Source organism: Larus michahellis, chromosome 1, assembly GCF_964199755.1.
Source record: "Larus michahellis chromosome 1, bLarMic1.1, whole genome shotgun sequence".
Taxonomy (NCBI): Eukaryota; Metazoa; Chordata; class Aves; order Charadriiformes; family Laridae; genus Larus; species Larus michahellis.
This window is the reverse complement of record NC_133896.1, coordinates 92,749,477-92,766,136: the sequence shown is the minus strand read 5'-3', so window position 1 is coordinate 92,766,136 and position 16,660 is coordinate 92,749,477. Positions and strand designations below refer to the sequence as shown.

At 44.2% G+C, this 16,660-nt stretch overlaps 1 protein-coding gene across 1 annotated transcript in view; it reads right to left on the bottom strand.

Moving 5' to 3' along the window:
* Positions 1 to 1,191: 1,191 nt before the first annotated feature.
* The window catches only part of TBX15 (T-box transcription factor 15), a 100,162-nt gene continuing 84,693 nt past the window's right edge, over positions 1,192 to 16,660 (bottom strand). Inside the window, exon 8 of the mRNA XM_074593386.1 lies at positions 1,192 to 3,383. Coding sequence (XP_074449487.1) covers positions 2,599 to 3,383 — 785 coding nt within the window. The 3' untranslated portion in view covers positions 1,192 to 2,598. The remainder of the gene's footprint in view (positions 3,384 to 16,660) is intronic.

Below are 16,660 nucleotides of genomic sequence, written 5' to 3'. Positions count from 1 at the left end.
ACCGGAACAAACTTCTTGGGCTGGAAGGCAGTAAATCAGGTGGGGTTAGGAAGGCACTTGAGAAGGGATCGATGAGCCACTAGCAGCATGTTGGTGTTGCTTGTTACATATTTTGACCATGGAAAAGCATTAACGTTGGAGATCAACTCATTCCTGAAGATAGTTCAAAATCAATAAACTTGTCAGTCACTTGGAAAAGGCTTGAGCAATACATAGCAGCACTTGTAAGAAACATCTGAAAGACTGAGCCAAACGACATAAACAAGCAATACAATCGTAATGGCATTTGGTGCCAATAAATATAAAGCAATGGATACTGCGAGAAGAACTGAATGGCTCACGGACCTACCAAAGTTGTTTTTTTCGGTTGTGCCAAATCAGGTGGAGTCTGAATGTAGCAGGTGACACCTCAGTAAAGACAGGGTAAACAAAAGACAGCAAAGGGAGGGACAGATTTTCTCCCATCCATAGTCCTTCCAACCTTTTTCTGAAGCATCCACAACTAGACACAGTAAAAGCCAGAATACAGACAGACTAGGCACAGAACTGGGAATGACATTAGTATATTTATCTGCCCTTGTAAAAATAAAAATTAAGAACTGCTTGTAAAAAATTGTCTTCAAGGTCTTTCTGCCTTCTGCCTGGTGCTTTTTCAGTTCAGTAAAAAAAAAAAAAAAAAAGTTTATTGACACGAGGAAAGCTGTAAACTGCAGCCATAACTTAAAGCCACGTTTTGGGGGGGCGTTAGCTTCCCCACTGCTTTCAGTGTTGATGTCTCAATTTCATATTAGAAATGTAGTGCAAATGAAAAGCTGACACATACCCCAAAATGACATTTAAAAATGAGAAACAAATCATACTGTCATTTGTAAGAATTATTTTCTGTATTAACTGTGAAAAATGATTCTGAGGAGCTTTTTATTAGACTGTAAGAACCAAAATAACAACTCTAGCTGTCCGTAAGACACTCTTCCTGTGAAGGCAGGCACTTTACAGATCCCAAGCACTCAATTTTTAAAATTTCTTGAGATGACAGAATTTTTATTTTTATTGTAATATTGCCTGGACTTCACAATTTAGCACTGTGTCTTCATTTCCTCTGCTGTGCAAACATGCGTGACAGTATTTTGAAAACGTCTGTCTCTAGAAGACCATTGAGGAAGCCTTACAGACAGAGAAAAACACAGAGGAAACAATTGCAAAGATTTATTTAGCGCGTTCTGTGCTTGGCACTTAGAAACAGAGTTCCGTGCATAGGGCAAATCTTTATACACCTTTTTCTTCATACATATTTTACATACCATTTTTTTTGCCCTCTTTTATATTCATAATATTGAATCCCTCACTAGGCATATAAATACATTTATCTACAACACCTCACAACAAATCTCAATAATATCTGTATTCTGTTACTTGGTATTTGCATTTTCACACAACTTAAATGCATAGCTTGCACCAAGCTACAATTGTTTTCCTATTTTTAAAGGATTTGAAGAGAAAAAAAAAAAGAAGAAAAAAAAAAACAGAAAAGAAAGATGTCAAAAGGCAATGATCTATTTGGTTAAACAGAGATCATGTGGCAGGCAGGAGGCTGGCGAATACTCGACCTCACTGTTACTGAAATGCTAATGGTTTTCTATGGCAACTCTTGCATGCAAAGTGAGGGAGGCCGGCTGCACTTCTGTAGAGCAGGGCTCTCTTTCCTCATTGCTCTTCCCCGTGAGCTCAGTCTGGAGAGTTTCCTCCCATTGGGTTGAGTGCTATGGGATACATGTTCCCCACGAAGGCTGTCGTCCGTTCGGTTTGGCTGCATCACTTCGGTTCACGTCAACAGGAGCTGAACCCCTTCTCCCCCTCGCATCTTTCTGGAGATCAGGCCCTGTTTATGTCTGAGGCTCACTTGTGGGTTAAAACTTTTCTCTCTCTTCTCTCTTTCCCATCTCTGCAGGCTGGGTGCTGGTAAGCTCGACCCTCACAAAGAAGCCGCCGGTCAGGCAGAGCCAGGGTGAAAATGCAGAAACCTCCTTGGGAGGAGAAGCTCCAGCCCAGCAATGCCATTCCTGTGCTACAGTGGCAGAAGGAGCCACAGGCTGCTGTTGGCTTCAGAAATGGGCTGAGCTGTTCCAGCCCTGAGGGATGGTCTGGGAAGGGGGAGGTCTTTAGAGCTATGGGCAGTGCAGCTTCAGAGGACGAAACCTTGGGAGATGGCTTTTCTTCATCACCCAGAGGAGATAGCACAGGGACATGGCTCCCTCCACACCGAGAGCTCACACAAGCTGAGAGTTAATGCATAAATGGTATATTCAGCTACTTCTCTCCAGCTTCTCATTAAAGTCATGCCCTTCTCTCTGCAATGTCCAGAAAGAGCAGATGCTCCGTGCCAGATCTGGAAGACCTGGGCTTCAACAAGCTGCGACGGCTGTCAGTCAAGGCTTTCCACGAGGTTCGGTGGTGCATACCTAGGTGGCTTGTGTTCTTATTTATCATTAAAATACTAGTTCCACTATAAGTTTGAAGGCAAAAAGGTACTGGGATAGGTTTACCCATGGAAACAATGAAGGTCCGTCTGCCTTCAATGCCAAGGAGGGGCACAGCTTGTTAGACCATGTGCACAGACATCTGTGAGGAGGAGCCCTGAACCGCACCGTACTGTCTGTTGTCACAGGCGTTGGCCGTCTGCTGGTTGCCAGAGGGAGGGCTGATCATGTGCATCCCGTGATCCATCCCTGTGGAAAGGTATTGCCTCTCTCCGAAGGCCCCGCTGGACGGGGAAGAGCAGAGTAAAGTGCTTTGGGAGGTGGTGAGTTTCTCCGGGCTCGCCGCCAGCCTGGGGGAAGCAGGGAAATTGTATCCATAAAGGTTGTAGGGATTGTGCAGGGAGAAGGCGTTGTAGGAGCTCTGCTGCATGTGGCCTCCACCGAACATGTGTGAAGAGGAGGAGGTGGAGGCAGGGCTGCCTGCTTGCATGACATACTGAAACTGGGAGCTGGGGAAGGACCCCAGCTGGCCACTGTACGCCTCCATCTTGCTGTTGCTGGGCAGGGAGGAAGGAGTCGGCATTCCTGAGATCAAGGATGGAGTCCTCTGAGGCATGAAGGTTTCGGAAGGCTGCGAGGCGGAAGCGGTGCCGCTCTGCAGCCGGTTGTAGCCACCATCGCTCAGCCCTGGGTAGCTCTGCAAGGCGGCCATGTTGCTTCTGGCACACGGGGGATAATCAGACAGGTTGAGGTTGCAAAGCTGACTCTCCCGGCAGCCCACGTTGAAAGTGTTGGGGGCCAGATGAAAGGCCGGAGGGGAGCAGGATGGAGAGAGAAGGTGAGAGGAAGCAGAGGGCGACGGGGTCCCTGTGCTGGAGGTGGTCGGGGAGGTGCCTGTGCTGCCTCCTGCAAAACAAAACACATGGGAGGATGTTCAGAGCCCGGGACCACATCTGCAAAACGAGATGGTCTCATTAAAAAACAGCTTAGTTTAATAAAGAAACAAGGGTGGTAAAATGGCCGCTGGAAAACTTTCTTGGCAAGAGCCCTCACTTTATTAATAGCATCCCTTGGTCTTTCCTGCTGCTTTTTTGTTATGATTTTGTTTTTCAACGGAGGTTTTCTTCCCTTTGAAAATATGAGAGGGAAGCAAGCATGCCACAAAGCAATTGAAGGCAGTGGGAAAAGCTGCAAGAAGCACCGCTCCATCAGTCAAGAGGTCTGCCATTTCCAGGCATGTTTATCTAGTCCTTTTTTTCAGAAAAAAAGAATCTCATTTCCCTTTCCTGCTCTGCAGAAAGACCACCATGGCCCCCACTAAAAACATGCTTTATCATCCTCTCCGGGGGCTTGCAGCGGAAAGTGGCTGAAAGCATGTTGGACTTTGCATTGCTCAGCAGTTTTTTCAGATGGCTGGTGGTGCAGTGGTACTGATTTAATCCAGAAGTAACACTAGAATGAAGGGACACTGTTTCAAGCCATAGCCAGTTCCACCAAGCAGAGAAAGGGGATGTGTCAGGTATTTCAATCATGTACTTTAGCTTTAAATGGGATTCCATATGCTGTATCACTGGTGTTAACAAAATATTGATATATATGCATGTTGGTAGTATCAATGTATTATACAGTATCTATGCTATGAACAATATAATTGATTATTTTGCACAGCAGGGATGCTCACACGTTCTGTCCTGGGAAAATGATACTGCATAATACTACAAGAACAGTAACAAACTGAAAGTAAGTGATACGAAGAAGCAGATGGCACAATTTTGAACTTGAGAGGAGATGATTTGTAGGCAAGATTCAGAGTTAGGGGAAACTTCCTTCGTCAACCAGGAAAACCACTTCTGTGCTCAAGGGAATGCAGTTTTCTGGTGTGAAACTTTTTTTTTTTTTTCACTTGAATGATTCCCTTTGCATGAGATCCCGTTTCTGCATTAGGGTAACTAACACTGAATCACAGAATCATAGAATTGTTTAGGCTGGAAAAGACATTTAAGATCATTGAGTCCAACCATTAACCTAGCACTGCCAAGTCCACCACTAAACCATGTCCCTAAGCACCACATCTACACATCTTTAAATACCTCCAGGAACGGTGACTCAACCACTTCCCTGGGCAGCCTGTTCCAGTGCTTGATAACCCATTTGGTGAAGAAATATTTCCTAATATCGGCCGCTAATTGGGTGTAACTCCATTCACCACAACTCTTTGGGCCCAGCCATCGAGCCATTTTTTTACCCAGTGAAGAGTACACCTGTCCCAGCCATGAGCAGCCAGTTTCTCCAGGAGAATGCTGTGAGAAATGATATCAAAGGCTTTACTAAAGTCTAGGTAGACAACATCCACAGCCTTTCCCTCATCCACACATAGGTCACCTTATCATAGAAGGCAGTCAGGTTTGTCAAGCAGGACCTGCCTTTCATAAACCCATGATGACTGGGCCTGATCACCTGGTTGTCCTGTACGTGATGTATGATGGCACTCAAGAGGATCTGTTCCATGACCTTCCCTAGCACCAAGGTCAAAGTGACAGATCTGTAGTTTGCCAAAGACTCTTGTAAAAGCAGCAAAGAGGTGCTGGTGAAGAGACTTCACCAGGGGATAAGTAGAACCAGAGGTACTAGGAAGACAACTGGTGAGGCAGCATTGGGCAAGAAGACAGGTGAGAGGCAAAGGGACTTGAAAAGAGCTGAAATTTAACCAAGGCAGAAACCGTACATTAAGGATCAAAAGTGAGGGACAGCTTTCCCTTGTGGTGCCTTGTGGAAAAAACCCAGCAGGATTTTGAGACCAGCCTAGGTCTGCTGCAAAATAGGGGGGGGGGCACTGAATGCAGTGCTGCTTGATGAAGAAAGAATAGGTGATGCTAACGGTTAAGAGATGCACTAGAAATACAGGTTCTGTGTCAGTTTATGATGGTGAGAATGTAAGTGAGATTATACCTCGGTACAGGAAAGACATGGACCTGTTGCAGTGAGTACAGGGGAGGAACACAGAAATTATCAGAGGGATGGAGCACGTCTCCTATGAAGAAAGGCTGAGGCAGTTGGGGTTGTTCAGCTTGGGGAAGAAAAGGCTCCGGGGAGACCTTATAGCAGCCTTTCAATACTTAAAGGGGGCTTATAAGAAAGTTGGTGACAAACTTTTTAGCAGGGCCTGTTGCAATAGGACATGGGGTAATAGTTTTAAACTAAAAGAGGGTAAATTTAGAGTAGATATAAGGAAGAAATTTTTTACAATGAGAGTGGTGAAATACTGGAACAGGTTGCCCAGAGGAGCGGTAGGTGCCCCATCCCTGCAAAAAATTCAAGGTCAGGTTGGACAGGGCTCTGAGCAACCTGATCTAGTTGAAGATGTTCTGCTTATTTCAGCGTAGGTTGGACTAGATGACCTTTAAAAGGTCCCTTCCAACCCCAACTGTTCTATGAGTCTCTGATAGCTCTTTCTAAGACATCTAGGATGAAACATGAAGGACATGGACCCATTGGAACAGGTCCCGAGGAGGGACACACAGATCATCAGAGGGCTGGAGCACCTCTCCTATGAAGACAGGCTGAGAGAGTTGGGGTTGCTCAGCCTGGAGAAGAGAAGACTCCAGGGACATCTTATCACAGCCTTCCAGTACCTAAAGGGGGCCTACAGGAAAGACGGGGAGGGACTCTTTATCAGGGAGTGTAGTGATAGGACGAGGGGTAACGGTTTTAAACTGAAAGAGGGAAGATTTAGATTAGATATTAGGAAGAAATTTTTCACCATGATGGTGGTGAGACATTGGACGAGGTTGCCTAGAGAAGTTGTGGATGTCCCATCCCTGGAAGCATTCAAGATCAGGCTGGATGGGGCTTTGAGTAAACTGGTCTAGTGGAAGGTGTTCCTGTCGGCAGCAGGGGGGTGGGAACTAGATGACCTTTAAAGGTCCCTTCCAACCCAAACCATTCTATGATTCTATGAAACAGAATGGGGTATTAGAGTGAAAATGAACGCTTATTGCAAAGCCACTGACTCCTTTTGACATTCATTCAGAAACATAAAAGCAAAGCATTGAGTCAAATCTCCATTAGAATTCATGAGAAAATTTGAAGTTTCAAATGGCATCACGGACTCTCTATATTCCCTTCTTGACAACACTGGAATGCTCAAACTTGATTGTGCATTTTTGCTTCAGAGTTCAAAGACTTTTTGCATTAATTTCTAATTTAGTATTTATTTTAAAAGGTACACTTTCCTGGTTTATTTAAAGTCTCTGACAGACAATCTCTGGCTAATTTTGTTGCGGTAAGTAAAGATGGTACCTCCTCCGGCTTTTCTCCCGGCCTCTCTTTTACAGGTTGCCAATACCGTAGCAAGATCAGCAGAAAGGAAAGGCTGCCTCTGCACAAGTAGTTTCATTGCAAAGTCTGTTTCAGTTGAAATTGCTAATAAAGGTAAGTTGGAACTGAGGTACACGACCACAAACACACATTTTCCTGCTAGCCCTGCACTAAAGAGGGTGACCTCTGACCGGGAGGGCAGGCAGACAGCTGAGTTCATATATCATCACTTAGGTATTAAAGCTCAAGATACAGAGGTCACATAATCACAAAACAAATACAGCACAAAGTGAGATGTATTTAACCCACAGTAATTCCACACTTGATTCTTTACACCACATATTTCATGAACAAACTTCAGACAGTGACTTATGTGCTGACAGTGTCTGGAGAATAAGTAAAAATACATATGTATGGATGTATGAGCATTTAATGATCTGTTTGAAATAAAATATGCACAATAAATGATTAACTACAATGTCTTCATTTCAGTCTTCCTTTACCCCACAGTTAACCTTTAAAAACTATGCAGAAGAAGAGCACACACACCAGTCACCTCAAGCATTAAGCTTTAAACATCTGCTAAGAAGTTCCAATCGAGTCATACCCATAACTGAGGCACTGACTCCACAGGGAGTAAGTAGAGATCTCTGATTAGCAGTTACAAGATATTCTTAGTGGTTCCAAAACTGAAACACTGAATTGCGCATTTCAGGTTACCCCAAAAGAGAGACTAAAGTGATTCTGCTCTGAGTTATTCCTATTTGTAGGCCAACAGAAAAACCCTGAAGTGACAACACAGTAATTAAGGAAAAAAAACGAAAAAGATTTTTTCTTTTTCTCTTTAACTTTAAAATGGTGAGGAGATGAGAGATCTATCAACGGGAGCAAATGCCAGACCTGATGAGTGTCTTTCAAGAATGCTTTGCTGCGAATGCCAACCATAAGCACAGGACACACCAGACTTCTGCTGCAGCAGAGCATAACGCAGATGCCTGAAGTTCCTGATCATTTGCAGAATAATCTTTACACCTTTAAGTGGAACAGGAAACAATACAAAGCAAGGCCCATCTCAGCTCACCCTCTTCAGAAGGCAAACAGCTCTACTCTGAACAATATTTCTGATCCATCTTTGCTGGCAGCCCTAAGTATGGGCCAAACACAACCTGGACTTTTGTGAAGTTATAACTTGGACTGTAGTTGTTACAAAGTCAGCCAAATACCCTTAGACATGGCAGCAAGCCCAGCAAGTATATCCACACCATTCTATGGTCTCAGATACACAGATGTGTATGTCGTTTTAATGGAAGGCATGGATATGAACCAATCTAGTTAAACTGATACACAAGGCTATGTTTAGGTCTGGTTTAAGTCAAGTGAAACCACATTTAAGGAAGAACAAAATGAATTGCTCAATAATTCTCCTCTTTTCCTCTTCTCTACTCACTGTCGCCCCGGAAATAATTGCCAACACCAACAGCATTTACCATGAATGTCACAGTGCCTCCCACCTCCACACTTGCCATGATTCCAGAGAGATTAATTACTATCGTGGTCTTCTGAATATAATTTCTAGCCCTGCATACATCAGTCCCAGATACATGCAGTTAGTGAATCACATTTGTATAAAATGCAAGGTAACTTCAAACCCCTCTCCTTTGTATCTGAACCCTGCCCCACATGGCAGACAAAAGTATCTGCCCTCACGGTGTCCTGTCACTGTGTCCGGGGCTTAGCCAAGAACTGGTGCCATCCTGAAAGGAGCCTGCTCTCTCTGTGGGCATAGGAGTGATAACTAGGTTGACCTTATCAAAGAGACAAGAGCGTTTCCAAAGAGGAGGAGTGGAGACTCATCTAGTGCAAGAAAGGTCAAAAACTGCAAACTGGACCAGGAAGTGAGAAATCATTGGTAAAGAGGGGAGATGGGAAAAAGAAGAATGAAATCATGGTGGAAGACAGGGAAACTCTGTGGAGAGGACGGGATGTAAATGCAAACCTTCTTCCTCACACCAGCATTCCTTCTTGTGAACACTATATAGAAATGGTGGCTGTGCACCAGTATCAAATTCCTACCCATGAGGTTTAGGGAAGAAACTACAGCTTCTCTTCTGGATAGAAATAAGAACTGCTGTTAAAATTTCACCTCAAGTAGCTTTGACTGGTCTTTCCTTCCTGTCACTTGTGTTCTAAGCTTTGGTAATGGTTCTGTCTCCCTATACGTTCCAAATAGACCTTGCTTTTGCCTTTACCTAGACAGAGCTTGTGTTAAGGACAATTTCAGGGTAAACTGCAAGCCCAAACATACCCAGTCCAGGGGTATGATGTGCCTATGGCCTGGAGTATTCTTGAAGCATTCTGCATGCCAGGGTGTCTGAAAGGCAAAGAGGACCCCTTCCACATAGTGCAGGTCACGTAGAGAACTTCTAACACTGCAGTGTAGATGGAAAACACATCTGTCAGCAGCCAGTGTTAGCCAAGGCAGCTTTCTGGCAACGGGGAGATAGGGGGGAGAGCATCAGTGCCAAGGGAGCCTGAAGCAATTGTGCATGGAAAAATTTCTGGGATCTCTTATGAATGACACCACACTAGTCAGTTGACCTACAAGTTATCCCAACCTCCTTTATCTGAAAGGTGCACATAAATCACACTTTGGACTCAATTGCAGCTTACTTTCCTTGCTAATGTTTCCAGGCATCAGTTGCTACCATCACCTGCAGTGCCTCCGTACAAACCTCTCAGTCCTTGAAGCCCTTGCTTAGTGCAGAGGAGGAGGGAAAGCACAAGCTGAAGCTGCAGTCAGCACAAGATATTTGAACATGACGGGCATACCCTGTCCAACGGTAGAGTCTCATCAGACAGCTACAGGGAAGAGCTTTAGAGCAGTTTAGGCAACTTGATCACTGCCATTCTCTGACCACATCAGCAGCCTCCAGCTCTTGCTGTGGTTGGGCTCAGACAGTGATAACCTGGTACTCACTGTCTCAGTAAGAACAGATGTGGCTGAGGGTCCTCGGAGCTTGTGCCTTGACTTTCTAACAAGAATGGGAAATACAAGGTGATTTGTCTTAAAAATTCACATTTTGATGTGTAGTTAGCACCAAGTTATTATTCTTTGAATGCAAACACTTCTTAAACAGCTCAGCCCACTTCCACACACAAGGTAGTTTAGCCTATTATGGCCACAGATATGGCCTCAGGTTCAGCATGGCCAGCCTATAGCTCAGAGGCTGTACTCAGCCCAGCAGGACAGCGTCTGGCCCACAGCCTCAGCCCAGCCATCTTCTCCCACCTTCGGATGTGAGCAGGAGCTAGCCCGAAGGCCAGATGCTTGGGAGTCATCAGTGCCTGGTCTCCCTGATGGGTCTCCTGGAGGAACTGCAGCCCCTCTTCTGACACATACCCAACACGACAGCATCTCCACCATGTGATAGGCATGTGTCTATCCGAGCACCGGAGGGTGTGTGAAAGAGGGGCTGTGACCACTAGTCATTCATCTGGCTCACAGCTCTCCCCCTGGTGCTTTGCTTGAGCTAATAAGCCCTTCTGAGAGGCAGTTTATATTCGCTTGGGCACAGAGCCATGCTAACGCAGCTCTCCAGCTTTCCAAATGGAGCTGGCTGGGAGCTGGCATGTGTCTGGCCAGCGTGGAGCACAGACAGAGGAGCCTGTCCATGCAGACATACTCCAAGTCACTCCTGAAAGGTCTGATTTTTGTGAAGGCTCCACAGACACGTACACATGTGTGAAGGGATTTTCTAAAGCATGGGAGAGACCAACTCTTCCCATTTTTTTGCAATGTTCTACCCTTGGACACAACAGTAAATAAATGTGATGGCATGCATGCAGGAAAACAGATTTGAACAAAAAGGTAAAATTCCATTCCTGTTCTGTGCACTCGCACATGCATGCACCCTAGGTACGGCTTATGAAACTTACTCCCTGTCTTCCAAGTTACTTCAGCTTTGGCCGCAGAACAAAAATTAAGCACTTGCCTAAAGGTAGAAATCTGAGATGGTAATGAGGGAGGGTTTGTGCAGATTGTCAGGTCATCTGACTGATAGATTATGAGGCCAGAGGGTGCCACTGTAATCATCTGATCTCATGTCCTTTCAGAGCCAGGCCTAGCACAAACCTGGATTCATTCCTGCTTCAAGCAGCACATGTCTCAGTCCTGCTCAACACCTACTTGCTTCTCCAGGCATCTAAATGCCACAAAATCAGGTGTCACTCCTGCTCTCACATATCATGACAACTTCTGTCTTGCAAGTGCAACTGACAGCCTGAGGTCTCTCTTCCCACTTCTAGTTTTCCAAAACTCAAACCTAAAACATCCAAAAGGACTGAAAGATTCTTCATCACATACTTCTTGTAACCAGGGCTACCCCTCTGAGTTCCTTCTTCACCACTTTGGAAAACTAAACAGCTTTGATGCCTCGTTCTCATGCTCTCACAAAGCAAGGGCAGGGACGCCTGGTCTGTGATGCGCTGGACTCTTTCTTTGTTCTTTCCCCAATTCTAGGAATGAAAACTTCCCTTTTTCATGGGAATGAGAGCCATTTCTGTCTTCACAGAGTGTAGCTGCCTGTTTTCTCTCTAGAGCCCTTGGCCAATTATCAGATTATGAATCCACTGGTAAAATTTTTAAAAGGCCCAAATGAGACCCAAAATCTACCGCATGCCAAATTGCTGGGTTTGTAGGGGAAACATAAAGAGTGCTTTGTAGTTCTTTGAGATACAGCTCACAGTGCAAAAAAGATGGTTACAGCAATAGATTTAAGGGGGAAAGTATGTACTGTATGGCACAGAAGTGAGGAATGAAACGAAATTTTATTTAAGGTTAGTAATTTATAGAGAAGGATCTTTTTTATAAGTTTGCCTCAAATTACAAGAATCACTGGAATTAATGATAAATCTCAGAATAACACTTTAGTTCCCTTTAGCTCTTACAGATCTCTGCAACACAAACTGAGCAGTCAGAAAGTTAGAGAGAAAACTTCAAACCAGGACACTTGCCTCAGTCAGCCTCTGAGACAAAATATTTTCAAGATGCAATGGTAAAAAACAACGCTTTTTTCTAATGTGGACAGAAAGTACAATTCAGGACACCCGATTTCCATTCCCATCTATATACAGAGCACCAAGAGAACATGCTCAAAAGTAAGAGACAACATCCCCTTCTCAGTCCCCCCAAACTGTCTTTAATACAAGGGTTTCTGCTACTCATATAAACACACTATATTCTTGGGCCAGCTCCATGCTGTGTCAGGAGAAGGCCTGTTGGATGGGATTTTGTGTCTTGTGTGCAGACAGTTGTAACATGGGCATAGACAACACTTTTGTGAGCTGTACATCAGCTCCTACAGAAATGTCTCCCGATTCCCTTCTTCAAGTACAGACAGACCGAATCAACTCAGGCTTGGAGGATGATGAGCACCCCACTTTAGTTAAGAAAATTGCTCATCAGTGATAATTATGCACTGTACCTCACATTTACAACCATCAGTTGGGCACAGACATTGACAAGGGGGTCATGTAACGAAAGCTACCCCAGGAGATAACACTGAATGAAAACAGGATGCAGAAAAGGACCGTGGCACAAATCCTTTGGAAAGTCACAACAGAAGCTGCTGCAACTTTGCATCTGAGATTAACTGAAATCGTTGTGATTTCTTTGGTGGTGACAAAATTAAACTGAATTGCAAACCTCTCCTGCCATTCTTGATGGAGTCTGCTTTGGGCCAACACAGGCCCTGGAAGCTCCAGCACATTAAATGATTAAAAAATATAGTAAACAACTCTAAAACCCCAGAGGCACTGTGGTTCAAAATTTCTGAACCGAGGAACAATGTTGCAGTATTGTGGTTAGCTCAAAGCACACACCACTTTCTACTCGTGACAAAATAACGTGCCACTCTGAGGAAACTGCAAATCTTCAAAGTATCGTTGCCCCTCTCCATTCATCCTTGTGAAACATGATCACCACCCATGAGATAATGGAGATTTAGGCTTCAGTAATTAGACTTTGGGGTAAACACCTCCAGAGAGTAACAGAGTGCTTCAGGCTCCTTTCAGGTCATCAGGGAGTGGCACAAACTTTGACTGTCAGCCCCTCGTGTCACATCTGGGAGGGTATTTCAGCTTTTCACTGTGAAAGATGAGACCTTGAAGCACCAGAAATACCCCTTCCCTAAAGAAAAACTGTCTGCAGCTCAACCAAGAAGAAGCTGGAACAGTTTGTTCCCTGTTGCTTCGTTTAGATGAGGCAATCTACTAGCCATTTGAAGTATGCAGCAGAAACCAGCTCTTGATCCCAATAACTCTGGCAACAACTGCTCTGTTTCCAATCTTTTCGTCAAGGTCAAAAGAATCAAGAAGATAATTGAGACCAAACCCAGATATCTGACCTCTGCCAATAGCCTAGACCGTTCACAATTGATTTTGAAAGGGAAGCAGCGTCCATATTATCCTGGTGGCATTGCTGAGAGAACCGATGGCTGCCGTCAGGAGGCAAGTGGCCAAGCAGATGTATTTGTAGGTTGTTCAGCCTCCTTTAACATCAGCAGCTCCACCTTTTGGGAGACTCTGTTTTGGGGATCTTAACAGTTACTTGCTTCTTTCTGCCTCAAGGCACCTCCGATACCTTCAGATGAAGTTCTGGAGGGCTCAGTCTTCCCTCCACTTGACAACAAAACATATTTGTGCGTTCACGATATTGTTTTCAGATGGGTGCGATCAGGGCAGCTCTCTGAGTACCACACCCGGCATAGAGAAGAGCATTATGCCAAAGAAGAAATGAGTAACAAGCAGTACAGAAAAACTTTGGCAAGACAAGATGCCTGCCTGAAAAGGGTAATGTTTACAGACAAGGAAGCTGGAAAAGCAGCAACACCTCAGCTCAGGGTACCTGTCTCCCATCTGCAGCCAGACAGCCTTAGGGTCTGTCTGGACTCATCGCTACTACAAGAAAACATTGTTCCTTTCCAGCAGTAAATGAGAAGATTCAACCTCTTCCACACAGAGGAGAGGGAGCCTTTTCTGCGTATCCTTGTTGACACAAGACTGCAGGGTTATGATGTTCCCTCGCAGAGGAAGACAGAAGGAGCTGTACTCAGTCACCAGTTTGTACGTGCATGCTGCTGTAGAGTTAGCAGCATACCTGCTGATACCAGAGATCGCAACAGCTGTCTTACCGGCAAGGAGCATACCCCTCTCTGCCTCCCATACCCTTTTTAGACAAATTTCAAGCTCTAGAGGCTAATCTCAACAACAATTAACAACAATTTTGCAGACCCTCTAACAGGTGGCCTCTCTACCTCAGGTCTCCAGTCCAAGATCAGTGCAGATGCTCAATTTGATGGAGAAGGGGTTGAATCTACTGAAGGCAATTGGTAGAGAGCAAAGGCACCTATTCAAGCAAAGAAACCTCATTTGAAAGGAAAGCTGCCTTGAGAACTCACCAGTCAAAGCTAAGATGTTTGACTCCTGTGGATTTGGTATGCATGTATCAAAACAGTAATTTAATGGTGAAGTAAAATTTTATGTGCTGTAAACCTGCTGATATACCACATCATGTGACTCTCATATTAGTCCTGAAATTTTGCTTAGGAGGCATTTTTTTTTTACCAGCTGCTAGTGTACCTTCTATTTTACTTCTTGCCTAAGTCATCAGCTTTTGTAGGAGGATCAGATACTGATCACTATTCTAGTATTGTCACAGTGCCTTTCTAGCCTCTATGTCCTGGCAAAACTTACAGTCACTGATAGCGATCTGCTTATCACAATATCCTGTGGGAAACCGTATATCACATAGGAGCCAGCAATAGCTCTTTTTACTCTTGGAAAGTGACACGATCCAGAGTTACTGGAACTCTTATTTTCTTTCTCCTCTCTCTCTTCATTTTTTTTTTTTATGTTCCCTATTAAAATCAAGAAACTAAGCCACATATTTTTAATAATGAGAATCTGGATGAGGTTCAATCTAAATTTTGAAAATATATTCCAATTAAAGACTTTAATAGATTCTTGGCCTTCCCCACATCTCATTGCCATGTGCATTCAATAATCCCAAGCCCCCTTTTTCCCTAGTAATAAGTAGACTGCAGAGCGGGTGACATCATACTCCAGAAGGTCAGCCTCTCCCGGACTGCCGTTTTCTGAGCATTTCTTGCAAAGGTTTTGTTCAGGCAGGGGACTTTTTTTTCCCAAACTGGCTGCAGATCTGCTATGATTGTGTCAAACATGGTGCTTGCCCTTGTAAAGCTGCGATGGCTTTGGGATTGCATGCTCCAAAAGAGAGCTTGTGTTCTCAGGCCAGAGGGTTTCGCTGACAGAAACAACATGTTCTTCTCCTTGGTAGGACTATGGTCACTATTGGTGACCACTAAGGCCACAGACCTGCAGAGACTTACTGGTGTGCTTTACTTCAATAGCAATACATGCAAATGAAGCTCATGTACTTCTGAAGTCAGCCGCACCAGGCATCTATGTGACCGGTCGTGATATCAGGCTCCCAGTTTGTGTGGCAGCTGAAACCTGTCATTGTGTAGATTAGAAAGTTATTTAATCCCTGTATGAAACAGCTGCATCCAACGTGCCGAGTATCGATTCGGTGTGTCACTGTGGCCCTCGCTCAACATACAGCTTGGGCCAAACAAATGAGCAAAGCACTAGGATGTATGTTGAATGGCAGAAAGGATAATGTGGAAAAAATTATAATACGTTTAGATAATTGTGTCATGTGGATGCATCTGGAATACTCTGTGCAGATTTGTTTTTCAAGAAACGATTAAGGACCTGGAAAACTTCCCACTTGAAGAGAAATGAAATGGCTGGTGCTATTCACTGTGAGAAGCATAGAAGAGGGACATAAAAACCTGTAAAACAATAAAATGTATGAATAAGGTGGATGAGGGGGAACTTCTGTACTCCTTAGCTCTTAACATCCCACAAAAAGGGTTTTAGAGTAGAAAAATCAGAGCCACTTGAATGTTCCACACAGTTGTGTCATAAAAACATGGAAATTGCAGTCACAAGAGTCTGTCGAGGGTGTTTGACACAGAGCTACCATGTGTTCTTCTCTCTGCAAGACAGTATAGGTCATAAAGATTTGGTACTTGATCTTCTTTTTGACTAACTATGCAAACTGAGTTTTCATTCTCAGACATCTCCACCCAACAAACTGTTCTCCTTTTTTTCCCCTGAATCCTCTTGAATCTCTTTCCACTCTTTAAAAATACTTACAGTAGAAGACCATATTGTAATATCAGTTTGCTCCTAGGAAATTGTCTCCCCACTGCTTACCACTGTTTTTTTCTACACCAAGGATTGCATGTCTCTTTTTATCACAGTATTACATACACTGTCCCTTGCCTGTGCAGTGGCTTATCCACTGAGACCTCCAAATTGTTGTCAATGCCAACGCTTTGCAGCACACACTCGGTGGGTGTGTAAGTCCTACGTTTTTTTTCCTAGACACATGATATTGTATCCGGCTGAACTAAAAGCGACGCTTTGTTTTAATGTATGCAGGTTACCAGGCAATCTCTGTTGCCCTTCATACCTTTGTCCCCATCATTACTGACCACTTTGCAGTCTTAATGAGGTTTGTACCTTTTAGCAACTGCACTGTTTCATTTATTTCTAGACAAGTTAGTTCTGGAACCAGCCTCTGCAGAGCAACACTAGGAGTCTCCTCACTGGATGCTGTATTCACAGTTATCATGTCAGCTTTGAGATCAGTCAGCTACTCATTTCTTAATATACACTAATGCTAACTTTTACAAGCTGGCACATGTGGCAATAAGTCACATGCTCTCCAAAAATCTGTCACACCTATACAGTTATTTCTATCAGTCAAATCTCTAACT